General features: G+C 42.9%; 2 protein-coding genes across 5 annotated transcripts in view; one reads left to right on the top strand and one right to left on the bottom strand.

Moving 5' to 3' along the window:
• VTI1B (vesicle transport through interaction with t-SNAREs 1B) overlaps positions 1–23,247 on the top strand; it is a 35,432-nt gene extending 12,185 nt beyond the window's left edge. The window contains exons 5-7 of one of the 4 annotated variants that reach the window (XR_010374380.1): positions 1,292–1,353; positions 2,398–2,693; positions 22,936–23,051. Coding sequence is in view for 2 of the 4 variants with exons in the window: in XM_064460087.1 (XP_064316157.1) it covers positions 1,292–1,353; positions 2,398–2,494 (159 nt within the window). In the remaining 2 variants the exon portion in view is untranslated. Of the gene's footprint in view, positions 1–1,291; positions 1,354–2,397; positions 2,718–5,956; positions 10,187–22,935 lie in introns of those variants that run through there. The other 3 variants (XR_010374379.1, XM_064460088.1, XM_064460087.1) reach the window with 3 other exon arrangements.
• ARG2 (arginase 2) lies at positions 2,672–25,395 on the bottom strand. Its single transcript, XM_064460079.1, has 8 exons — positions 25,186–25,395; positions 24,944–25,016; positions 11,437–11,614; positions 10,408–10,567; positions 5,737–5,831; positions 5,498–5,602; positions 4,018–4,154; positions 2,672–3,105 (listed from the first exon to the last, which is right to left on the bottom strand). The coding sequence occupies exons 1-8, from the start codon at positions 25,303–25,305 to the stop codon at positions 2,900–2,902; spliced, it is 1,074 nt and encodes a 357-aa protein (XP_064316149.1). The 5' UTR covers positions 25,306–25,395; the 3' UTR covers positions 2,672–2,899.
• Between the last annotated feature and the right edge of the window lie 1,651 nt (positions 25,396–27,046).

The raw sequence follows: 27,046 nt of genomic DNA, 5'->3' as shown, positions 1-27,046 counted from the left end.
GATAGGACAAGGGGAAATGGCCTTGAGCTGCACCAGGGGAAGTTTAGGTTGGATATTAGGAAAAAATTCTTCACCGAAAGGGTTGTCAAACATTGGCACAGGCTGCCCAGGAAGGTGGTGGAGTCTCCATCCCTGGAGGTATTTAGAAGAAGGGTAGACATGGTGCTTGAGGATCTGGTTTAGTGGTGGACTTGGCAGTGATAGGTTAGCAGTTGGACTCGATGATCTTAAGGGTCTTTTCCAACCTTAACAATTCTATGATTCTATTATTTTTGTAATTAAAAATACTATAGGTCTTCAAGCGTGTCAGTCTATCTACAGTTGTTCACAGAGCCGTGATATATGTTGTAAGCCTTTCAGGCATGGTGTTCCTGAATTGTATTAAACACGCATTCCAGCTAGAAGCAGTCTTTTCTTCTGGCTTGGTCTTTCATAGCAAAGATTGGAAATCTAGGGCACTTGGAGTGGACTTGGTAGTTTTCTTTCCAAGTCGGTCCAGTCCAAGGTAACAGTACAGGTTAGAGGGCCAGGTTTGCAGTTGAGGGCAACAGCCTGAGCTCCTCTGGGAGTTGGGTGGCTGTGTGCTGCAATGGCAAGTGACCTGGCTTACCTTCCCTGGAAGCTTTGGAAGTGGAATAGCGAAATCGTACTCAGAGACCTCCAGTGGCCATACGTTTTAAATCCTGACTCTGTCTGGGGGACAAGAGCTTGTTCAGTTGTCTGTAACCTCAATTACGTGCTGCTATATAGCTGACGGAGAAATGCTTGACAGTTCATTTCTGAGCATTACAAAGCTGAAATGGATTATCTATTAACAGTTTATATCCACTGGGTCATGTAGACCTGTCAGCGCAACATGGTTGGTTCTTTGCTAGAAATTGAACAGCTTTTCAGACAGTGCCAGAAATGCACTGGGGAGAACAGGCCAGTGTCATTTGCTCCTGGTGGCAGCAACTAGAATAATGAAATGAAATTTAATGAAAGGTGCTAATAACAAGTTTGTGATACTTGCAGATTAGCTAAAAGGGCAGAAAGTGATCCTAAATTGCATATCTTTGTATGTATCTAAGGGGCAGTGTATGTGAAAGTCTAATTCCCTCCTTAGAAAGGAGAAAATGGTTCCAGCTTGCGTGTGCCTAGAGAACAATGTTGTCTCTGAATTTTGAGAATATGTGGTTAGCCTTGGGCCCGTTATTAGCTGCAACATTTCAAGGCCAGCTACTTCCAGCTGCATCTTTATGGGATTGCTGCATACTTGTTCAACTGGCAAATAATGTCCCTTTCTTCTTAGTTGGTGAATACAAGTGAAAACTTGAGCAAGAGTCGCAAGATTCTGCGTTCTATGTCCAGGAGGTGAGTAGTGTGACTGACTTAGACCTGCCTGTGGCAGGCAGCATTGTTGCTTCCTGGTTTCAGGCAACAAATGAAGAAGAGCATGCCAGCAGGAGCTTTGGGCAGGTTTTGGGGAATGTGTGCCCATGTGCAGATGCTAATTTGTGTTTTCTTCTCTCTAGTAATTACTGGAGCACAGGTAGTTGAATGCTACTGCATCTGTGCTGCTCATGTAGGGTAATACAGGGTTTTTAACCGTACCGTGTAATAAGTGGTGGTGGGGGGAGGGAGTTGGATGTAAGCAAGTTACAGTGAATAGTGAAAGATAACTTCAGACACAACTTGTTATTCAGGTTGGAAAAAGCTGTGCCATAAAGCACAGCTTTAGATTTAGGTGTCTGATGACACAGATAAATCTGTTTAGCCCACAGTAATGCCCTAGAGTAGCTAGGCAGTTGTATGAGACCATATACTAAAGTCTTGGCTGCTTAACTGTGTTTATCTTAACTATGGTTTAATTACCCTCATAGACTCTATGAACTAGTTTATTTGCAGTAGGTACTTCTGGCCTAACAAGCTTTCCTTCATACCTGTTGCCAAAGGAAGTTACAATAACTAACTGTATGATTTTCAATAGTAAAAGTATAGTATGTTATTGAGATTGTGTCATTTTACTACAACTACATAGTTCCAAGTTTTATATCTTGGGTTTTTTTAGCACAATAAGTTATCAGAGGCTTTTCCTCTCTGCTTGAGCAGAGGAGTAGGTATGTATAGAGCAGAATGATCTGCCATAGTGGGGGGAGGAAGAGGAGCAGAGCTGCTACTGTTGAGGTGTAAGACAAGCAGAATTTCCAGAAAAACATGAGTAGGAAACTGTCAAGTTTGTCCCTTCCTGCTTGTTAAAAGCTATTTGAACAGCACTTTGTGGTCTAGCTAAAACAGGGAGTGTACTTCTCATTGAAGGTAGGATGGTGACCAAATTATCTAGAATCTTTTTTTCCCCTCTTGATTATGAAAACAAAGCTATCTTGGATTTTTTTTTTTTTTACTTTTTAACTCTAGAGTAACCACTAATAAGTTGTTGCTGTCAATTATCATCATCCTGGAACTAGCCATCCTAGGAGGTGTGGTCTACTACAAGTTCTTTCGCAGCAGATGAACCTTCATGAGCAGGATGAACTTTTCCACTGTTGAGGAACCGATGGGATGTCTGTTCTCTTTGAGCACCTAAGGATTGAACTGTCTTATGAGGCAGACAGCATGTTGGCTGAAACTGTACTGACACTAGAAAGACAGAGAATGGGAGTAAAAGGAAAAGGCAGAGACAGACTTGAACTACTGGTAAGATTAATAAGAAGGTAATAAATATTTTATTGTCTCGATTTATATATATTAGATACCAAGATTTATTTGTTTAGTTAAGTAAAGTAGCCACTGATCAGTGGAAAAGCTAGTTTATTTAAAAACAGAGAAGTTAACAGTATCGGCCAAGTGTTGACAATCTATCCCCCCAAGGGCCTTGGCAGAGCTCTGTAATGTCCAGTGTACCCAACGCTTTGGATTCTTAAATCCTCACTTGCTCTTCACTGTCAGATTCATCTGGAGAACTGGGTGTTGGGAGTTCATCAAAAGCAGTGTGTGCTCCTTCCCTTGTCTGCCCAAAGCACGTTGCAATCACATCAACTGCAAGACTAGCAGTTGCATTCACTTCCTCTTGAGAAGCTCCAAGCAGTGGATTGACTTCAACCATGTCTACAGCTGAAAGCATTCCTGTGAAAACAGTTCACAGCATGGTTACTATGAAGAAAAGGGTAAAATCCCTAACAGTGATTCTTATGCAGCTTTTCATTCATTGCAGCAAACCTGATACTTGTCTAAGGGATAGAGTAGGCCACAGGCTTAAGTAGAATTGGCTCAAGTGAGGGATGAGGTTATCACTCCTAGATGCAAGTTTGTGTTTTTAATTTGGTTCTTTCTTATATTGTCACTACCTCACTCATCCATGCTTTTAGCATTTAGTTTGATGTTCCATATACACTTATGAGGGGAATAGTTTTTTAATCTTGTTTGCTCCCAGTCCAAAAATTAGGGGATATTATAGTTTCACCTAGTATTTTCTGCCATCCTACTCATGATTCTGTTGAATCTGTTGTCTGGTTGTGATGTGTTGTTTGTTGGATTTTTTTTTTTCCTTCTTCCCATACCAACTTTCACTGCAAGTAACTCATTGTTTAAACAAACAAAAACTCCATGCATAAGAAGGAAATTCCTCATATATTGAGTCAGCTGCAGCACACTTGCAAAAGCTTGATTTGCTAGCCTTCAATCCTACAGAGCTGTTTGCATTTATTTTTTTTTTTAATCATGGAAGCCCATTTTTACATCTTACCTTATGTGTTTCAGAGCAGGGGACAGTGTTACATAATGTATTAACAACTTGGTCATCTTATGTATTTTATTCACTTTTGGTAAGTTGACGGTTAAGCTGCTTCTAACACCTGGGGCACTGCCCAAACATAGGGCTGCTTTTCCCCTTACTGAAGGCTGGATTGGCTCTGTAGGCACCTCAGGTTTGGCTACCTTTATCTTATTATCTAGTTACACAGGAGAGACAGAACCAATATGAGCTCTGTGTAGTTTGTCCCATCCTTGCTCAGTCCAGTGCTGCTGGTCAACTCCTACCTGTGTTGTGTATTTCCTCTGTGATGTACATGCCTTCTCTGTAAGTCAATCCACCCAGAACAGGAGTCCCAGTTGCTGGAGCCAGTGAGGGATCAAAAGCATCAATGTCAAAACTCAGGTGGATTGGTCTCTGTCTCCTGAGGCAGAATAAACCAAGAAAAGCTATCTCAGAACCCTGAACTTTTTCTACATTTATTTCTTACTGTCCAGGCTGATCAGCACAGTAGCATCATGCTCCATGATGCTAAAGGTCTTAAGTCACACACTGTGTCTTACATACACTTGGAAAGGACTTTATTTTGTTAGTATCTTTGGACGTGGAAACATCTCTTAGCTCAGAACTTTCCCCAGTACGCATTGGGAAAATGGAAGTTTGACTTTCTACTTTTACTGAGCCTCTGCCCAGGTCTGATTTGGCTGAAGATAAGTACTTCAGTTCTAACCATCTTATCCGGTATTTGTCTCCTTAGCTGGAAAAGCACAGAGAAACATACAATGTAATCCAGCCTTTTCTCCTTTTGTACAGAAAGCCAGGGTGAAAGGCTGAAACATCGATTTGCGTGGCATCTAGGATGGAGGAAACATGAAGCTTAAGGATTTCATAGACAGCTCATCACAATGAATGGGTCGTTCTGCATTTTTCAGGTCAATAGTTGAAGGCTGCCTCCAAACTCTGCCATGTAAGCCTAGCTGATGAAAAAGCAAAGGATAATCTCAAACCTAAAACATTAGTTAGTCACTACATGATGTCTGGCAACCTGTGACAGCTTAAGAAATTGGACACTGCTTGTCCCTCAGATGAGCTGTTTAAGTGGTAGCATGAGTAATTCCAATTTACTGCAGATGCTCAGTAGGGAGAAGCATCTGGATTAGCAACTTCACTTGACACAGCTGCAGCCAGGAAGGGAGGGCAAGCGCATCTTTAGATACAACAGCATGCAGCACAGATCCATGGGCCTTGCTCGGCTTACAGGACTTCTGTTCTACCCTGTGGTGAGAGGTCACTCAGCCCTGATCCTCTCCATGTGTCCCTAGACCAGCACGATTTGCTCCCTGATAGATCAGGGAGCCCTGATAGTTCAGCAAATGTGAACAAGGGTAGCAAAGACTTCAGCACTGAACTGAAGTGGTTCCAGTGCATTTCAGTAGCTGAACTGAACGTGGCAGCATCTATAGCACAGTCTAAGGAGGAAGCCATCAAGTGCTTCTACCTCAGGCACTAACAGTCACTACATATGTTTTTAAAAGTATAATGGATACCTTAGACTCCAAGATGATTCAGACATTTTGTCAAACTGCAGCGAAGTGCAGAACTCCTCAAGAAACACAACAAATCATGTAAAACAAAGCCATAACTCTAACCTCTCTTGTAGCTTTTTGCTAAACACTGTAAAATCGTTCCAGTTCAAGATGCAGAAGGAAAGTAGATATTTAACAAGTGGATGATTAGAGTAGTTTAAGTCGGATAATAGTTTCTTACCCGCCCATCAGTTGTTCAAGTGTTCTTTCCATAACTTTCTGAATTCCAAGGCGATCAATATCCCTCATGGAAAAATACTGGATTTCATAGTTCTTCAAAATGTAGCTGTTAAAATAATTTAAAAAATTATTACTGGCCTAAGCTTAAATCTAGCAGCCTTTGTGAATGGAACAGCCAGATGTGGAAAGCAGCTCATGATTTCAGCCTTTAGAGAAATCCTTTAATCTAAATCAACTTACTATTCTGCAGGATCCACATCCCTCAAACCAATGTACACGATATCAGATGTTGAAAGGCAGGGCTTTAGCCAGGAAAAGCCAGGAAGTTGTGGTACCTGCAAGCAAAGGTTTGGTATTAGATTAGTTTAATGACATATATAACAAAACTGTATTAAACCGTATTTAATGCTTGCCTCAAAATTTTGTATTTATTTATAGTATCCTTTCTCTGTCTAAACAGAGATACTTCACTTGAGAGTCTGGTGTCCTGGTTTAATCAGTCCTTGCTTTTGTTGTACCCTTTTACCTGAGTTGAATGTTAACGAATGAAGTTTTTACTCTTCTGCATTTTCCAGTTTGTTGAGGAGGAATAAACAGCCCAACTCCACAAGCAATAGGTAATTGGCATCAGTGACTGTAAGGGGGAATGATAAGAAACTAGATATTCGGATGTAGATCACTTAGTGCATTTAATGATAATGCTAAGTAACTTAACCCAGTACATCATACTTAAGTGGAAGAATAAAAACCAAGGTGTCTCTGTCCTTTTAGGAGAATCACAAAAAAGTCATGCAGACTTTGTTGCAAGAACAACATTAAAGATGGACAAATTCAAAGTGGGAAAAAAAAATTACAAGAAGTTGGGCCTCCACATTGGGCTACATCGTACTGATTTTTAATGTAGAACTAAAGAGAGCAGGTTTAGGACAGCAAATGAAGGATGATGAGGTCAGTTTTTCAGCTTTGGTAATTAAGTAGTCGTGGTATGCAATTATAAAAATCCTTCAGTTGGTAATACCTACTAATTTTGCTAGTACTTTAAATTAACTCAAGTTTCCCTCCTTCCTCTCCCAGCTCTGAAAATGGCTACAGCTAACACAGCTGTCAAGCATTAAGGCAGCTTTGTTTCCCTCTTCTCAGTTACAACATTTGGATTTGTTTAAAGGCTAACACATCCGTAGCTCTAATAAATGTTACTCTGGGGAAATGACTTAAAACTTTTCTGCAGTCATGAATTCAGAGTAAGGATAAATGAATTGGAGACCACCAGGAAAAATAATTCAGGTCTCCCCATACCATAAGCTGACCATAGTGTTATAATATTGTCAGATACTCTCTAGTGTCAATGATTTAGCAGATTTAATACTGCCATTTTTAATTACACCCCTTCTTTATTTAAAGAGAATGGAATGTAGCAACTTCCTTTGGTAGGCTCTGGTTTTACTTTGTTGCAATAGAAAACAAGTTGCGAATAGTACAGGCAAACAGGCATCAGAAAAAGGTACAGGCATTTTCAGGGTAAGTTATTAATAACAGTTTATGAGTTTAATTTGAATGGCTGTGAGAGCCCTGACACTAATGCTCAGTTTGAGGAATGCCAGTTAAAGGCTTATGTTCATAAAGAGTTTCTCTTAAAATTAATTTTGCTGTTTTAAAGTTTTTTTTAAAAACTCTGAAGTGCCACCTTGCCTTGCAGGATACCAGGCAGTGCTCCTGCGAAGCTGCCTAGACAAACCAGTAGCAGCTGGCAGCCTGTGAATGGCCTGTGCAAGCAGCACCGGGGGTTTGTTCTACAGCAACCTGGCCAAATACTTTTATTTCATAGCCAGATGCTCTACTTTTATACTTCATGGTGTCTGCTACATGGAGACACAATCCAGTAGAGCATTGACCAAGCTTATTAGCCCTGGATACATAAGGGCTTCTAAAAAAAGATGAGAACACCTAAACTGAGGGACTTGAAACAGCCCTGGGGAGTTCTTGGCAGTTGCTGCCACATCAGTTTACCCTGTAATGTTGTGCCAGGACAGCTGTTTGTGGGGTCACACAGTGAATAAGGGCTAGGACATGATGATGTGTGTCAAAAACTAACCAGAGTGCTCCTGAGTCAGTTCTCGTGCAAGCCCACAGAAAGTTACAGCAGCTAAACGGAGTTGCTGGTGTGGGGTCAAGAACAGTCTAAGCAGGTTGTGCTACCAAGAGAAACATATGTTGTGCTACTGCCTCCATCTCATAGTCTTGTAATAGGGAATGAGGAACAAGGAGCCTGGAGATGCTGGAAGAACAGAACCAGTTAGTAGAAATGGGCAATGAATCAGATAGGACGCATGACTACATTTTATTTTGCTCTCTTCTTGTATCCTCAAAGGAGCTGTTGTTTCTCTGTGCTTCTACAAAACAATCTAGACAGGGAGCCAAGAGCTAACTAGTCTTCCTGAGACTATTTTGATGATTAAGTCTTGTAAGTCAGAGAGAGTGCATGGTGGGGAGGGGTTGCTCAAAAACCCCTTCACAGCATGAATGAAAGCAAAGAAGGAGATATGCAGGGCTCACTGCAAAATATCTCTTACCCTCTTGCACTGCTATCCTCTGTGCCCTTTGACACGATCAAAACCTCCTTGAGAAGCAAAAAGTGCAACCGGTTAGTTTGTTGTTGTGAGGTGTTACACTTGGCAGTAGGACTAGAGTAGCCTTCAGTTTTAGGATTCAAAAAGAATCCTTGCAAAGCACTCAGGAAAAAGAGCGACAGTAAATATTTTTGTCCCCATTGTCAACACAGATGCTCTAGTGGATGAGTGAGCCATGTGCGCCTGTTCACACGTAAAGGTTCCCTCCAGCAAGTCAGATATGTAGCCAGGCAAGCTATTGTTGAAGGCACATTCTACTATTGCTGTTTAAAAATTTATACTGTGGTAGAAGCCGCCTTGCACCAGCAGAGCAGACGTTGGCTTCCTCCCTCTAAGCAGGAGTACAATAGGGTAAGAAAAACCTCTAAATGAGTGCACACCTGTTTGCAAAGTGTCAGATGTTTCTGCGTAGGCTTCCTGACAGCTAGAATTCAGGTGGGCTTGTACTGAGATCTCATAACCAGCACCATAGCTGACTAACTCACCCCTAAGTATAGACTACTTGTACTCTTCACTACTGCTGCTGGCCAGAGGCCTGCTCCCCCACTGACCGCAGAAAGCTCCCAGTATTCTTTTAGTAGCTCTTAAAAAAAAATTGCTTTTCTGTGCTGCTCAAGAACTGGAGCCCTGCAGACCAGAAATCAACTATGTATATACAGGAAGCAGATTAAATAATTTTGTCATACTGACAAAAAAGGAAAGCAACATATCTTATTCTGCCTCTCTCCTCCTTCCTCAGCTATCAAAAAACTTGACTTTGTTCTGTTCTCACCAAGACAAACTGTTCACCTTGGGTGAGCTCCAAAAGTCACAAAATTTTCTTTCGCTCTTCCTGTCTCTTCTGCAGAAGTGGGTGGAGTTGCCAAAAAGACAAAAAAATCACCCCCTTTAACTTAGAGGCAAGAAACTAGAAATACAGTAGCCTTTTATATTAACTGTCTTGTGCCCTGGGGATATTTGAAAGAAGCCCCATTAATTTTGCATTATTTTGGGAATTCTAGCATGTTTGTAGAGACCATACTAGAATTATTAGAAAGAAGAAAGTACATAAAAGCACAAAATTGACTGCAGGATGGAATTAATGCAAAAGAATTTGCAGGAGAAAAGAGCTGCTTTACCAGATGACAGTAATCTCACTATGCCAATAGGTAAGAGCGCAATGGTATCTTCAGTAGCCATAAAGATGTTAATATGTGCTTGGTCTTACTTGGAAGATACATACTTCCCCCAACACAACACCCCCAAAATTTATCAGGGTGGGGGATCCTAACAGAAATGACTAGCAGTGCAAAGTGCCAGAATAAAATCGAGTCAGGTTTCCTGCAGCTCTAGCATCCATTCTCAACCTGTGGTGGCTGATCCCACTCTCCAGCCCAAGCTTCAGCAGAAGCAGATTGTCATACCTATGTTCCCACTGCAAATGGCCCAGTTACTAACGCTGCACAGGCTGTCACTGTTGAGCCTCCAGGGGATGCTACAGGTACCTGTATAGGGAGATACAGGCCGCAGCTAAACCAAGAAGGATATGCAGGCCTCGGGTCAACCTCCTGGTTGGCATCCTGACAGGAGCAAAAAGTGGTCATGCACATTCCACGTACCCAGGGGTAAACAGCTCTTTGATAATTTGACCTCTTTTCAAGACAAAGACTATCTCTTCAAAATCACCCTGAAAGTGGGTACAGGTACTCTTGATTTGTAATATTTACCAGTGGAGCCAACACCAGAGCAGCCAGTTAGGAGAGATCAGGCAGGAACAGCCCATCAGGCCCCAAGGTTGTCAAAAGAAGAGCTAAACCAAGCAGAAGTGCGCACGGTGTGCGGGAACCAGCTGTCACTGGAGGTGAGCTGGGCACAGCTTGCACAGGCTCAGCTCAGGGAGGTTCCCTCCTTTGCACACTTGGTGGAATTGCTGCCATTGCACAGCCTCCGCACCAGCTCTGCTCCTTACGCAGGAACGGCAGCATGGTCGGCTGCTACACAGAGCTTGTGTGAACGCTTGCTTTCTGTACAATGCATGAGGGTGCTAATACAATTAAAAGCTTCTTCTCATTCTTGTTTCTAAATGTGTCAGTGTATATATATATTTGCATGTGCACGTGTGCATTTGTGTATAGGGGATGCGTATATATGTACATGTGTAAACACAGAAATACTACATATTTTTGCTTATACTCAGATAACAAAAGGTGTGCATTTGCAGCAGCTAAGAAAGCACCTTACACCAGAAAAAGTAAAATGCTCTGAGGATTCCAATGTAGGTGAACTGTAGAAGCAAGATACTTACTTTATCTTTGAGCTCTCTCAAGAGAAATGAGAGAGGTTGCCCATGGAGGCTTCCAGACTGAGTTGTAAGAGGGGTGTTGATATCAGCATGTGCATCCACCCAGATCACGCCAAGGTGTGGGCACTGCCGTGCATGCCCGCTGACAGAACCAAGTGCCAAGCTGGAAAGAGAGTAGCAAAGTCTTTAGTCACCAGTTCTCCTTCAGGACAATGGGAAGTCTCTGCAACTTCAGTCAGCAACGTTGTCATGTTTCAGTACATCAGGCATCTGCAACAGTAAAGGCTGCATCCCATACAAACTGCATGGCATGCCACTATCATTCTTCCAGGAGACTCCAAGTAACTTCACAGGTCTATATACTTATACTGACAGATGAGAAAGAGCTCTTTTCTCTCTCCACTGGCACCCTTCCCACACTCATAACTTTCACCTGGTCTGCTCCAAATTCTCTCTTAGATAATCTAGTGTGCTTACTTATCAATTCTGCTATTCACCTGGTTTTTTTCATTCCAGTCATGACATCTTCCACACCAAATCACTCACTTACATGCCCTACCTTCTTCAACCAATTCTCAGACAAAAGGTTAGTGAAAAAGGGGAGAAAGATTCACATGTTACAAGATCTATTACAAAATGGTTTGTGTGCAGGCATTACAAACCCATCCTGAGAGTTGAGGGGCAAGAGACACCATTACTGAACATCCAGCAATAAAAAAAAACCCACAAGAACTCCTGAAGGGACCTGATCACACAAACTTTCCCAGACAGGAAAACCTCCCTTGCATGTCTACAGAACACAGAACAGTCTGGAGCTAAGCAGTACTGTCTTAGAAGGTCAGATTTTTGTAGCTCTCTTCCATGTTCCACCCTAAAAGCCCCAGCACTAAAATAAAAATGCTGCTACCCTATGTTATTGCCAGGAAGTGACCCCAGGTTGTTCCCACCATCCCCTTATTTTTTTAATTGCACTCTCATACTCCAAGTATCAACCTGCAGTATGCACCACTACTTGCTTCTAGCTCAGCTCACCTGTGATCGCCTCCTATAGTCACACAGCTGTGTCCAGCAGCCACTGCTCTGCTTACAGCATCAGCCAGGACCTGGCTGGCTAAACCCACTGACCGGGGATATAAAATCAGGTTGTTGTACAGTTCGTCATTGGGAACTTGAGTGAAATTCAAATCTCCAAAGTCGTACACTTGGCATCCTGGAAACACAGCAGCAAAAGGAGAAAGTGAGTTACTTAAATAAGTGCCCAGAGAAATGTTCACAATACAGACCCCTCAGAAAAATCAAGTGGGCACATGAAAGGATCAATGGGAAAGGAATGGATTCATTTGACTATTTGCATGCCCTTGCAAACAACCGTATCACAACTCTACAGATTAGGAAGCTGAAGATGGTATTGTTGCTTTAATTCAGCAGCGAGGTAGGACAGTCATAGAAAGTCACCTAGAAAACCAGTTTGGCTTTTCAAACTTATTTCTTGGTAATTTTAACATGAAAAAGTACAGTTTGTATTGCCATCTCCCTTCCCAGTTAAACAGATTGTATACAGCCTTAAATGAGCTCAGTTGCTCAAAGTGCCTACGTGTTTCACTAACTATACCTGAGTCCTAGCAGTTATTTTCCGTTTTCAAACCCCACAACAATCCAGACACAAAAGTGCCACATGACCAATAAAGAAGATTTTCTTACAGTACTTCCAGTCAACTCAGAGGATGCACTAGTGCTCTGTAAGAGAACCTGTCCATTTTCTCAACGCAAGATGTTTTAGAAGGCATTTTAATTCTGGGGCTTTGATCCCAACCCTCTCTGAGATCCTGTCATTGCCTGTTACAACTTAATTGGCTGTTGAAGCCTGACACCATTCTGGGTCTAAGACTTAGCCTTTCCTAATACATATTTCTGTTTACTTACTGTGAAGTAGAGTCACTTCACAGGTTAGGAAACAAGGGAACATTTCCAAGTGTTGCTTCCCCTCCTCCACCCAAGTGGGAGCATATTGATCAACTGGCTGCATTTTAAGTTTAATTCTCTTTCATGTCCATTATAGAGCTTATCCTCTGAAGCTCTGCTGTCTGATACCATGTGCTTTCTTAACAGTCATTTAGAAACCAACATTTCTAACAGTATGTCACAGGCCAGAGCCTCTCAGTTTCAGGCAGGCCTGTGGCTGCAGGCACTGATAAGGACTGTAAAGGCCCCAAGGTATTAAGCCACTGCTGGTACAGCTGTAAATAAGTCATGACCACCCTGAATACCAGTCATGCCTGTCCCATTTGTTCCTCAGAACCACTAGTCTGTTTGCAGTTCAAAGCATCCAGGCTAGAGCTTGACATTCTGCCTTTAGCCATCCTATGCCTAACAGGGCACCTTGAAAAAAGTTAAGGAAAGAAAATCAATATGAATAAACAGCCTCCTTGGGGCTCTGGTCTTCCTGCTTAATTTCCATTAAGTCATTCATCTAATATCTAAGAAACAGGGTCTCTGATTTTGCTCAGTGGAAATAAAAGTAACATTGAGGAAAAACATGTCTTTATTATAATTTCAAAAGGAGTTTTGACTGGTGAAAAAATGAGGGAGAATGGCTGAGTCATTTGTGAGAGTTAGGTGGCTGGGAAATAGGGAAGCATCCTTTTTATAGCAGGGACATAGATGGACATATGTCAGGGTATTTGCTAGGAGAGGACATGGCAGCTGAGCGCTGCCACTTGACAAAAGATTAAATAAGCAGTCTCAGCAACTCTGTAACAAAGCACATTAGCTGCAGAGACTTAAAGCAGTAAGCTGGAACGTGAGATACCAACTCCCTCATTTTCAAAAGGCAACACAGGCATACAACAGCATTTTTTCCCCTCCTTTGGTAATACCTAATTAGCCACTAAGATTGCATAATTTTGAGCCCATTTAGTTCAGATTTGAATGCACTGATCTCCCATACGACCACTACATTTTTTACCCTCTGTTTCATTCTGCTGCTTTGCAGAATCAGAGAAGAGTTGTGAGTTCTGAGAGATGTTCAATGAATGTCAAAAGTCTAATTTTTTTAATTCACATCTTCCTGCAAGGCTACTTCTCACTCATATGCACACAGCTACACATTTTGAAGTTTGATAAAAGTACTTGAGTGTCCCCAGGAGACAAGTTTTGGAAGTAAGACTTCAAGACATTGCATCATTCAATAGGTATCAAGAGCTTTTAGAGATGCTGTACAAGTTAATAATATTTGATCTAATACCTCTGGCATCTGTGGGAAGTAAATCCGCAAATGGGAGCTGTGTTCAGCAACTTACGCAGTGCAGGACTGCACATTACACAACATAATGGGAAAAAGGACTACCACTTATGTTTTGTTCTCTCTTACAGGACATAAAAGCACATCACAATATTTCTACCCATTAAAAGATGAAAAAGAATGAAAAGAAAGTCTATCATTAAGCTCCGTCCTGAGATCAGTGTAAAACAAAGAACCGGCCATGCCGCCTTTCATAACACTTGAAGGAACCTGTTAAGATTCTTCAGGTTATGCTCAAAGCAGGCCAAACATGGCAGATTCTAGCAAGTGTGTATGGGGAAGTAGCACTTGTGTTCAAGAATTTCCTTCTTTATCCTGCCCTCCTCCCAACCCCCATTTATAAGGGAAAAAGACTTGTTTCAGCTTCTGAATAAAAAAAAGCCATTCATTTCTTACAATCACATGAGGTTCATGCAGCTTACAGTATAGGTATGTTAGATGGACAGACACATGTTTGGGGTCCAGAATTCTGGGATGTCATCTGCCTTTTGGACAAATGGTACTCGGATCTCCTGCATTAAGTAGTCTCTCTCTCTAGTTACGTTTATAAAAAGCCTCATGTCTGTTAAGACAATAGATGCCTTCGGTTTTTGTTGCCATCTTCAAAAGTTCATTGTTCAGATAGAGTGCATAAGCCCTGTAGCAGCTTCGTGCTTCCCTCATTTATTTAGGCCTACTGTTTTTATGTGCTTGCGGAGGATAGCTCAAGTTTCCCAGGGTGATAGCCATTGGATAGTTGGCTGAAAATGTATCTGTTTAAGAACACAGTTAATCTCAGAAGTATGCACTAATCCAATCCTCAAATATTAATAATATCTCTTCTTCCTACTTTTAATTGTGCCTAGAGTTTGAGGTTATGATTAAATGACCTTAGGGCAAAAAGAAAGCTTAGTGAAGGGATAGTACACAAAAAACAACCCCCAAAACACAACACATACATAGATAAACCGTGTCTCCTGAAGTGATTAGAAGTGTGTGTATGCATGTGCATACACATATTTATTAGGATTGACCAGATATTAGAGATGAACTCAACACGTGCATTTCTCTTAATGCTTATTGAGCAAAGAAAAAGAATTTATCAAATTATTAAAGTAATTATGGATGTATTTTCTTAGCTTTTATTTAGAGTGCCTCAGGCATTAGTCTAACACTTACAGACCTGAACTGTTTTTCATTTCATCTGCCTGGCTTGCAAATAGTTTTCCTTTAAAGAATTTAAAAAGCTTAATCTTTCTCAACTACATTATTTTGTCCAACACAGAAATTGCTAAATGGATAGACATGCTACAGTGCAGTGCAGTCTGGTGGATCTTGCTGTTACTTGGCCATTAGTGAAAGATTTGTATAATCCACCACACCAAAAAATAAGCACTTAATTTCTTTGGTAGTTGGGGCACTCCCTATTTTAAGACACTGATAGCTATAAAATAACATCTTTTTGAATCAGCACAGAAAATGAGCATGAAGAATATATCAGGGCCTTTTAAAAGGCAGTAGATCCAAGTTCTGAAAACTGAAAAAATGTGGGCAGATAGGAGAGCCAGCTTCCTTGCTTTCGTTAGAAAGCACAGCATCCACACCATTTGTCAGTGCCACAGATCAGGTCTAGCCAGGACTGAAATTCTTTTTAAATGTAAGAGCTACAGCTCTTACAAACTAAACATTACAAACATTTTGCTAGTAACTAAATAATATTAAATTAAATATTATCAAAAGAAACTTTTTGTTCCACTTTCAGGCTCTAACAGAAATTACATGCAAGTGAAAAATACATGGTTTGATTCATTATTCAATTATCAACAGTGCAGAACATTTATAACCACGAAGTCCATACAAGTCAGCTTCCTCAGCACCCTGGCTCAAGAGGAAATCACCTTTTGAAGGGGGTGGGAACAGGACGGGACACACACGGACCAAACAACCCACACACCCCCCGCCCACCCCCCAAAAAAAAAAACCAACCAAAAAACCAAGAAAAACCTAAACAAACAAAAAGTAAAACATAAAAAAACAAACCAGGCTTGATTCACCTATTTCTGTTAGAGGAGCTTGAAAGACATATCAGGGAGATGGAGGTGTCTATGGGAATATGGCCACAGAGTATAATTATGTAAATAAGATGCATATATGCACAACAGCCCTCCTGTTAGTATGAGTGATTAGTGTATAAAGGCAGCATGCATCCCTTCCACAGCTGAGGAGTGGGATTCTCAGCGGTTCAGTGTCCTCCTCTGACAGTTTCATCAACAGGGCTGCTTGGGGGCACATTTCAGCTAAAAATAAGTTAACTTGAAATAGTTTGTACAGTAGATGTTCCCTAGATCAACTTCTTTCGACGGAAGACGTTAGGGAAAGGTCACACAGGCATTCAACCAGCAGACCAGGGGAATGGAGGGCAGTTGTTTCTTCAGCCTACACAGCCAGAACCAGAACTGTACCTGTATCTGGTAAAGGAAATCAGCATTTTTCATAATTCAGAGCCAAACTTGTACTTAGGTAGAAATACAAATTAAGAACACCTTTAAGAAAATAAAGTTTCCTGCATGCCTTTTCAAATAAAATATCAATGTAGCACTCGGGCTCAACCCAATGATGCTTATAAATGGGACATAAGATGCCCTTTAGCAAGCTGTACGACAATGGTAATGTTCACCTCGTATCATCTTAAAAGCCAGTCCATTTATTCAGTACCCACAGGAAGCAGCAGTTGCTATAGCAAGCAATTTCCCTGGACAGATTTATAGAAAATTTTCTTCTGTAAAAGCAAGTGGCTCATAAGTCTGGGGCATTTAACCTGAAAACATCTGGGCAGCAGCAAGGAAAGCCTCCCCAGCCTCTTCTGCTGGGATGCTACACTAGAGCCAGAAGCAGCAAAGTGCTAGGAGATTCAGCTTTGTAAATCCAGGCTGTCTGCTGACATTGCCCAATGCCATGCTGCTACAACACCGTTATAATGACTCTCATAGGCAGCAAACAGGAATTGGAACAAAAGCATGCGGAACACGTGGTAGAAATGATCTCCTGACACTGCCTGTTTATACTGGGTATTTGTGAACTAGAAGTAGAAAAATCCTGAATAAATGGGAAAATTATATATTTCCTCTTTCTGGTTTCTAAGCCCTGCTGACCTGCTTTCAGAGGAGTCTGGAAATCCCACTGTTACTACATCTTACTTCATACTATGTGCTACATAAAATCCATCACGCAAAAGCATCACTCCCATGAACTGTCTTCTCAGATTAAAGCCCATTTAAGTGAATCACCACAGACAGAAGGCTTTGCTGGAAGCAGTGAGTATTATGAACAATGCTGATAGACAAACTTACTTTCCTTCCTGTGAAGGAAGCAAAGGGCTACATGCTGTTACTGTCCTTTTCAGTATAAACTCATTGGCTTATGGTATGGACTTTGTAATCCTTTCTCAGACACTGTCAAAATGTTGCATAAGAGCAAACAAAAGATCCAGTTCATTATGACCACTGCCTTCTAAAGCCTGTTTTAAGACAGTTTTAACCCTCCAGAATTATCCAGGGAGTGTGTGTATAAAAACAATTATCTAAATGAAGGTCATACTTTTGTTTTACGTGAATATGAAATTAGGCTAGCAAGGTTCCTGCTGCAAGAGACAGACTTCAGCAGCCTAATTTAATCATAACTTTGTTTGGAAGTTCTTACACGGTGTCTAATTCTCTTTGAACAGAATATATATCTGCTGGAAGAAATCTCTTATTAGATAAATATTTGATGGCTCAGTAGGTTTCTGCCAGCACTAAAATTTCACTTCCAAAGAGGGAAGTTCATGTCTCAGTTCTTTCCTGTTGGCATTCTGAAAGGTCTAGTTCAAGATAAAGTTTCTGTATAGGTACCTATACAGAAAGGCTTCAGCAACAAGCAAAACCAATCCCAATTGCTACCTCAAGTGTGTAGTCTTAAGGCATCCCTTTCATAAAATGAGCCAATAAATATTTTTTCCAACACCATATCAAGCAGCCACCTGTTTTCCTTTTGATAACTTTAATCTCTTATGAAATCCAGTGCACTTGACCTGAAGAGGTCTCCAAAAACGTCAGTGTAGGGTCATTGGGAAACATTTACACTGTGGCTTGCATCAGAGAGGAGACAAGGGCGGAGCTATTGCCATCTGCCACTCTGCTGGCAAACCCTGTGTAAATTCTAATACCCTTCAAATAAGCTTAACCCAGAAACAGTTCCCAATAGCAGGAAAACAAGTATGTACTTACAGCGATCGGAAGTCATAATACTAAAGCAGCTCTCCTCAACAACAAACACCTTGTGCTTTAGATTGGCATAGAAGTAGTTATTATATTCATTAACCCAGACACTTGAGAGGAAGGGAGAGCAGAATATATCAGAGATTACTGAAGCCCTCTCCCCCTCCCTCTTAGCAGCTACAAGAAACTAAGATCAGGCCTTCTTCATATTCATATGAAATTCTTCATATTCAAATGAAAGATGTGATTTTTTTTTTTTTTTGTATTTGACTTTAGTGCCTCATTGCCTGCTTTTCACAGGGTGGTTTTACCATGGAAATTTCCATGTTCCATCCAAAAACAATCCTCTGTACCACATTCACATAAGCATGTAGCTGCCATAGGTGTCTTGGTCTTGTGAGTCCACAATGAGAGGCAGGAATAAAGTTTCAAATGAGGAAGTAGTAACAGGTTCTGTGCACCATACAGCAGATCAAAACCCAACTCATTACCTAAAGTTTCGCCTCTGTCATTTCCCTTTTTGCCCCTCTCTCTTCAACACCATTCATGGTAAAAAAAACCATCATGTGATCTGAACTTATTCCAATCCATAGATAGTTTTATGGGTACAGAAATTCAGCTATGTATTAGAACTACTTTTATAATATAAAACTATCAGGGATGAAGGGTATTGCCATAAACCCAAAGAAATACAAAACCCCCAAAAGCTCTGTTGTTTGGTCTTTAAATCTCATCTCCTTTTATTGAAAAATTAGGAAAAAATAATCAGTTTAGGTTTCCTGATCTGCATCAGTATAGCTTAAATATTTTACATGTATTTAATCTGAATTGATGCAAGGAACAGTTGCAATTAAAGCTTCTAGTGAACTTTGCTCCAAATTAACAAAGTTTCTTTTAAAGCCAGCTTCATGGATAATGCACAACCTGGAATATGCACCAGCCAAATGGGAGAGGAAAAACCAACCAAACATCAAATCAATGACTGACAAAAAACTTTTTATTCCAAAACAAAAACAAGCACATTGTGTCCTCCTCCAACATGGGGGAGGGAAGAGAATCAGAACTGACCTACCGCAAGGAATGCTCTGGCTCCATGTACTTTCAGTGTCAGCATTCTTGTCGTAACTTCTAAGGCTAGTTGTAATCATGCAAATATCACAGGGTACAACACTCAAAAGGATAAACTATAACTGCTGTCAGAGCACACTCCCCCACTTCTAAGAGCTTAGCTTCCCATGCTCAAGGTGAGTTAGCTGATGAGGTCTGCTGCAGAGAACCAGCCTAGAAACAGCTCTAGTGGAGGCCTGCGAAACAGCTCTCCTCCAAAGCCTCAGCAGGGCTCCTTCTGCCTGCCTCATTGTTTGTCAGCTCCTGGCTGCCTTCCCTCTCAGAGTGGAGCAGCACCTGCCTTTGATGCATTCTGACAACTGGCATAATTTCACAGATTCACTGCAAATGCCAGTAATGACCAGTCCATTTGACTGTGCTTTGATTTTTGTCAAGCCACTTGTCTTTGAATCTAACCAGTCACGGCTAATTGACATTTGAGAGATAAAACAAGAATAACAGTCTCTTGGATCTCTACCTGTCACTGTATAAATAAAAATAGGTCATTTATTCTAGTTCTGGAAATAAGCTGCAGTAGCATGTTTTACTGATTTTATTAAACAAAGGTGTTTGTGCATGCTTGTGTCTGAGGGAAAGGAAGGAAAAAGAGGACTCGCATTTACCTCTTCTGTCCTGGAGGAAAAAAGGGGGGAGGGTGTCCTTGGGTAAAAACAAAAAAGGGTATTCCCATTTCTGCTTTGTAAGGCAGAAGACTTAGCTGTTAGTCTAACATATCTATGGTATATACTAACCCATTTTTTCCTGAGAATGTTCCTAGTAAATTGATACTTAGCTTTGACAGTACCAACAGCAGATGTGGTCAGTAAGAACCCATGAGCATTTCTCATCTCAACGATGCGGAGATTGAGCTAAACAACATGCTGCTTAAAATGCCAGCAGTTATTGAAAAGCTTGTCTGATTCCCATTTCAACTTTATCAACAGCAGAAAATGACAGATCTTGTTTCTAACACAAGTGGACCTTCTCAAACTACAGTCTGTATGTCAAATCCTAATTCAAATATAGGGCAAGCAGAGTGGTACAGTTTATCAAAGTCTTCAGGGATACAGGCAACTCTTTAAACACATATTTACTGGGTGGGCTAATGAAAATTATTTTACCAACGCTGTAACTCTTGCCAGTCCACATCTACTGAACCCCAGCACCAGAACTTCCTCTTAAACTCTTCCCCCGAGACGATTTAGAGAGGAAAAAGGGGAGATATGAAGCAGCTTCTACATGATTTATTGTTAAGACTGAAACTAACCATATGAGCAATGCTGAAGAGACAGCAAAGTTGCATTGCTATTTTTGGCAGTAGATGTCAGTAGAAATCCAATGGTTTTCGGCAAAGCGGGAGCCTATCTCCAGTCACATGGGGATTAGCAGCTCCATTCCTCTTTCAGAGGAGGTTACTCCTTTCTATCTCACTACCCCGACCTCCTGAATCCTATTACTGAAGAGCTTTGTTCTGGTCAAACAAAAGACTAATAATATGATGGTCACTCTGACAAGTCTAGCTCTACTTCTGTCTGTAGGCCACATATCTCTGCAGTCCACTAACTCGCCAAAACAGCAACTCAGATCCAGCCTTTGTTAATCCATTCTAGAGTAATCCAAACCCAAGTTTGACTAAACTCAGCATCCCAGCCACCTCCAGCTCTAAATACTCTAAATATGGGGGGGGGGGGAGAAATCAACAGGAGTCAGTACTTGGGAAGACATTTTATACTCAAGTTCTTCCCACGTTAGCAACAGGAGAGGTACTCTAAGTCACCTCAAGGGCTACAGTAATCAAAACAACAGCTGTCTATTACTTATAAGAATCTGAGAATGATCCTTCTCTCCTTCAGTAAAGGGACTAGGCAACACTCTGGATTTAAGTTTGATCAGAATCTCTGCTTAATCTGCAGCCAACATGAAAGGTCCAAGAAATCCTCACTTTAAAGAACTTCATAATTTGCATCTTCTATAGCTTAGGTCAAGTGCATCTTGTCACCTACCTTCCCCACTCCTTCCCACCAAAAGTCCAAGAGCCTCCACATATTGCACCCGTTTCTCTTTACTGCCAGAACAATACACAGCCCTGCAAGCTTTGTATCCTCACCTCCCTGATGCCAGGGAGTTAGAGGTCTCTACTTTCATACAGAACTTTTACTTCTTTGGCAAGATGGAAGAGTTCTTTAAGGTGTTAATATCTTTAATTGCCCTTGGGGGAAGGAGCAAAGCCGAAAGACAAACACCACCAAGGTGAATAAGAAGCCTCACAGCCTTAGTCAGTTATATTTTAAGTTATCCCTGGTACATACTTGCACACCCACCGTTTTTAGCTTGGGAGTTGGACTCCTGCTACATTAACACTCTTCCTGAGTATACCTCAAGCTACTACACCAACACAAAACAGTGTTCTCTCTGGTTCTTAGAAGGGGAAGAGAGTCACTCTGACTGAAATTCATCTCTGACAGCGGTACAGACTAGCGATACCATCTGCCTTTGAGCTCCCTCCTCATCTTTCAGCCTAAGCATAAACAAGCTGTTCATAGGTAGTCATCATTTTAGGCAACTAAGAATTTATCATATCATGTAGGTAGAGTCACAGTCTCTTTCAAGGGAGGTATCCCCCCTCACCAAAAAATAGAAAATGGAGTAGCAGCTCAGGACTATGGAAGAATGGAAGTTAAAATAGGGTGAAAGTAACAATAAAATTCCCTCTCAGAGATACCAGCCAGTGAAAGCAAAATGTAAAACAGTGCAAAAAGGAGGAAACAAAGGTCTAGTGTTCTCTCACTCTGATGTGGCTTGAGCGCTATCAAGGAAGTCATTAAATCAGGCATAGAAACATATGAAAAGCCACATGGTTGTTTGCTATTCAAAGTAACGAAGTATATGCACGTAGGACTAGAACAAATGCAGCGCACAGACCTTATACCTGAATGCTATATTACAGAGGAGACTTCAGAGCATCTTGATTTTATGCAGGCCAAATTGAACTTGAATATATGAATAGGAAATGAGTAAGTTAACTTTACAATTTCAGGCAAACAGAAGAATCTGATCATCAGAAATCTCTTCCACTTGAAACAAGCGAAGGCAATTTGATTTGAGAGTTACAGAATACTGAGTTTTCATTGCAGGAACACTGCTTTTTTTCCCCCATCTGTACTTCCTTAGACCGCCCATAATCCACCCTTGCTCTTCTGCTGGGAAGCATCTTCCACAGGTGGCCTCATGCCTGGTTCTAAGCTTGTAATGACAAGGAGAATCATGTTTATAGCACTCCCTCACATCCCAGTGGAGAATGGGGGCATGCAATAAACACACACTCCTCTGCCCCCAGCTCCAACCCTATGGACACAAGTGCTTCAGAAGTAGCCAATATGTGTGGTAGAACAGAAGTCCTGTATCTTAGATAAATGTTATTTCTTTTTAAAAGGAGAAACCTCGTCTGCTGCAGTATTATTTACCTGCTCCTGGAAAACAAACAACAAGGTCCCATGAAAACTATTAATTCTTTTAACAGAAAAGTAGAATATCCAAGTTAGTAATGAGAAAAATACTGTTGCTGTGTTGCATTCTCCGGTGTATGACAAGAAAATTCAGTGTTAGAAAGCAGCTAAAGTTTTACTGCCAGTTCAGCATGCCACAGGAGGCCGAGCAATGGCACTATTATCACGTTACAGGCAAAGCTATCCAGCCACCTGTGAGAAGAAAAATAGACAGTCCATACACAACAACAATAATCTGTTAAATTTCCATGAACTACAGATGCGTGCAATACAAAAGGTTACATGGTAGTTTCTTCCTATATCTACCACCCTACCCTCAAGCAGATCATCTTTGCAAGATAAACAACTCCTCTTTGTATGCTGGTAACCGCCATTCTTTCAGGATGGGCCCTCACAGCAGAACCTGTTACAATCCATGTGCCACCTGAACCTGTTCATAAGGGAGCTGCAGAGATTTCAGAAGCAATAAAGATCAACACCACCAACAACAAAAAAAACCCAAACAAACAAAACACCCTACAGCAGTGGAAGAATACATCAGCAACAGGAAACTGGGACTGCAGTAGGAAGGAATGCCAGAGCCTTTAAAAATTGTAATGGAACAGCAAGAAAATATCTCCATGCGCATTATTGATTATGGACTCCTTGCTCATTAAGCAACTACACAGTAAAATTAATTTTTACCTTCTGCTTATTTTTTAGTTTAGCTTGCTTCATTTCTATCCCCACAACTTTTTGTTACTGGAATTCAGAAAGGGCTTGTATCGTCCTTTCTTTCTACCTTCTCCAAGTTCCTACTGAAGTGAGCTTGTGTCATGTTTTTTTTTTCCTGTTGGTTTGTCTCTCCCCTCTCCAAAAGAATTCTTAGAGAATTGAAGTATTAGATCTGAAGTGCTTGAAAGAGAACCCCAACCCTTCCAATATAGAATTTTGTTGTTGATATAAAGATAAACTACTCCTACAGTCTTGCCTAGAATAACATACCATCCTTTCAAATCTGGAAACCCATTAGTTTAAAAGAAGCACAGTAACATCCAGACCTGCTTTTATTTCTGCATATAAGACCTCTTTTAGACACCCCCTTCCGTGTTAGTGAGCATGACCTACAACCTCTACAATCATTCAAATATTGCCAAGAATGGCATACATGTCAGCTTTGCACAAGACAAGACAGGAAAAAATGTCTACCCATTTGATTGCAAACTGGGAGTTTTCAGCCTGTGAATCATAAGATACACAGGACAAGCCTACAGGGCTGCACAGAATAATAGCTTCTGCTTTAAAGAGGTCTTGTAATTCAGAATAAATTCGATAGAGGGTTATTAGGCAATTATATTTCCTCTGCATGCATTTAAATTCCACTAACTCTAACCACACATAGAGCAGATAACATAGTTCTTTCTGTAGTCCACTGCCGCAATCCATCCCCATCACACAATTTTCCATAACCCTTTTTAGATTAAAGATTCTCCGAGACAGAATTCAACTTTACGTGTTTCTGCCCTGAATGTCCTGTTTCTAATGACTGTGCTACACTTTTTCTGCAGCTCTCGGCTTGTAAAAGCAATAGATGTGAGAAGTTAAAACACAAATAAGCATGTGGATTTGCTTCGGTAACAGTAGCAGTAAAAAGACCAGAAGCTTTCCATCCACACGGTGCTATTTTCAAGTGCTTTCAAAGCAGAACTTCAGATGAGAACCGATACAGAAATCCGAGGATCTCTCCAGAAAGTTCTGAATTTCATCATATGAAAGTATTCACATATTTTAGGAAGAAGGTAAGCAGCTGGTGATGAACGTGGAAAAGGCAAACACGGGACCTGAGAAATCGAGGAACACAGTCAAGGGTCTTACTTGGCTGGATACACTGAGCGCACATAACGTTTTAAATGGCCTCACGTTTCTCTAGCTTTTCTTAAGCCAGAAGGGGAACAGCACACGTTCCGTGTGCCAGTAAGGCGCTCGCTGTGCCGACAGAGGGGCTACGCGGGTACACCCGAGTGTTTCCGAGAAGGCGGCTGACACGGGGGTCGGTGGGGCAGGAGGGCCGAGCTCTCTTTGTTCCGGGAGGTCCCCGGTGCGGCTGGGCGTTCCTTCGGCTGCTCCGGGCGCACGCCAGGTGGCATGCGGCAGGCCACCCCCTCCCCACGCCGCAGTTTCTGCGGCGGGCATCGCCTTTCCCGGGGGCACCGGGGCCTCAGCGGCGTTTTGGCTTTCGTGATTCACTGGAAAGAACCGCTTCCACCCCACCCTCCGGGCTCGCAGCAAGCGAGCTGAGTCACGCTTCGCCGAGGAGCCCCGAAAAGGATGCCCTGCCCGGGGAGGGGGAAGATGAAGGCAGCCCCGCAGTCCCCTCCACCCGCCCGGCCCCCCGCCGCGTCGCGCCTCACCGAGCCTGGCCAGCCGCTCCACCAGCCCCGCGGCGCGGAGGGTAGCGGGGCCGTGATCCACTCCCCGCCGTTTCTGCGAGACAAAGAGAAGGGGGAATGTGTTAGCCCGTGCTGCCTGCCACCAGGTACGCCGGCCCCGCCGAGGGGAGCGGAGAGGAGCCGAAGAGCTGCGGCAGCCACCTGCCCCCTCGGCGCGGCAAGGGGTGCCTCTTCGCCCGCTCCCGCCGAGCCACGATGCCCACCTGCCCCCTGGAGAGCGGAGCTCCCACCAGCGCCACGGAGTGCGCCTGCTTGGGCAGCTGGAGCCCCGCGTCCGCCTGCTTGCGTAGGAGGAGCCGGGCGAAGCCGCTGCGCAGGGCCATGATGCGAAAGCCGCGGAGCCGCCGAGTGACACCACCTCCCACCGCCGCTACCGCTCCTTTTAACGAGCTCCAGCCCCGCGCCTCCCGCAGCCGCCCCCCGCCTCCCGCCCCTCACACGCCCGCGCCGCCCGGCCAACGGCAGCGCGCGCGCCCGGGGGTGTGTCCTGCCCCCCGCGGCCCGGGGCGGGAGGGGAGGAGGGGACGGCCAGCGGCTCCTCCGCAGCGGCCGACGCCCCACGCGCCCCGGGGGCTCCCCTCCCGCCGCGCCCTCTCCTCCTCCTCCTCCTCCTCCTCCTCCTCCTCCTCGCCTGGGTTTTTTCCACTCCCAGCTGCCACCTCCCCGTGAGGACCCCGGGCCGCTCCACCTCACTGCCGGCGGCAGGCGGAGCTGCCAGCTGTCCCCCCGCCCCGGGGCGCCTGTCCCCTCACGGTCCCCTCCTCGCCCTGCCGGGAGGATAGGCACGAAGCACCGGCCAGGCCCGGGAGAGCCCTCGGGGAATAGCCTCCCTTGATACTCCCCATTCGGCCGCTGCTGCGAGAGACCTGGCCCGGGGTCTGGGTGTGAAACGGAGGAACCCCCAGCCGCCCCAGCAGCGATCACACACGGGGATGACCACCTCAGCCGAGCTCCCTGACTGGCTACACCAAGCTCCTGAGAGCCACCTCGCAGGAATGCTACTCCCTGGACTGACTGAAGGAAACACTGGGGTCACACTCTTCACCTGATAACCTTGATAAAGCATTAAAAAAAGACACCTCTCCAGCACCCGCCTCAAATACCTGATCTCAGGGTGAGACAATTCATAAGTTCTGAAAGCTCTCATTGTTCCTTTTCACAGCGCATTTGAAGGATTACAGATTAAGAAATCATTTAAAAATTCGTAAATGACCCCATCCTTCCCTTCCATGATGAGGCAACATGACTCATAAATGTGCAACCTTAGCAGACGCTTGAAAGCAAGGCTGGCAGCGTGCATGAGAAGAGAGATGACAGGGCACGAAATGTGGTAAAATGTGGTTTTGTGTCACTTGCCAGTGACACAAAAAAAGGTCCTGCATAGTTCTGCGTTTTTCTCTTAAGATTTCCAGGTCACCCTCTCGCCTCTGCACCTCAGTAACTTATTTTTGTTACAGTGCATTCCTGTTACAACTCGTCGGGGTGCTCACGCTTCTTTTCCCTCCTGTCCCTGACCTTCTCGCTCTTCACATTGCTTTTTCTTCTCCTAGCCCCTACTCCAATTTTTCTCTCCCTTCCCCCCGTTCCCATCCTGGCAGTGATTCGATGCCCCTTGGCTTCTCACATCCGTTAAAGCCTCCTTTGCTGCCCGTAAAAGAACCAGTGAATGGGTTTCTATATGTGGCACTCACCCAAGAGCTCTGAAGATACCATGAAGTAAATTGCTCACAGAAAGATGATACCTGCAATTAAAGCTAAAGGACACACTCCGGGACTGTGGGAGAGGGGGAACAAGTGAAAAGGGCAAAGCCGTTAGGACGGCAGTTTGGGAATTAGAGAGCTGTAGCTTTATGTCAGTGCCAGGTATGTCATACGAAGTAATAACTGAAAACTATTGAAAAGCACAATACAAAGGCTCATTAAGACTCTGTAGAGAAAGCCAAGTCTCCAATTTATTAGGTACTTAGAGGGCAAGGAAATAGAAAACACTGGTTTAAACTTCGAAAAAAAAAATACTGAAAAAAACCCCAAAGAGCTTCTAGTAAAGGGTGGTACAGACAAAAG

The sequence above is a fragment of the Phalacrocorax carbo genome, chromosome 9 (genome assembly GCF_963921805.1).
Source record: "Phalacrocorax carbo chromosome 9, bPhaCar2.1, whole genome shotgun sequence".
NCBI lineage: Eukaryota > Metazoa > Chordata > Aves > Suliformes > Phalacrocoracidae > Phalacrocorax > Phalacrocorax carbo.
Note: the sequence above shows the minus strand (reverse complement) of the source record. Positions and strands in the feature narration are given on the sequence as shown.

Bases quoted from the DNA above. Each gene is read 5' to 3' on its own strand.
- ARG2 (XM_064460079.1), bottom strand. From the start codon at position 25,305: ATGGCCCTGCGCAGCGGCTTCGCCCGGCTCCTCCTACGCAAGCAGGCG. The intron at 11,615-24,943 runs GTGAGGCGCGAC...CTGTGTTTCCAG, and splicing joins GGAGCGGCTGGCCAGGCTCG to GATGCCAAGTGTACGACTTT. The intron at 3,106-4,017 runs GTAGGAGTTGAC...CTGTTTTCACAG, and splicing joins AGAGGAAATACACAACACAG to GAATGCTTTCAGCTGTAGAC.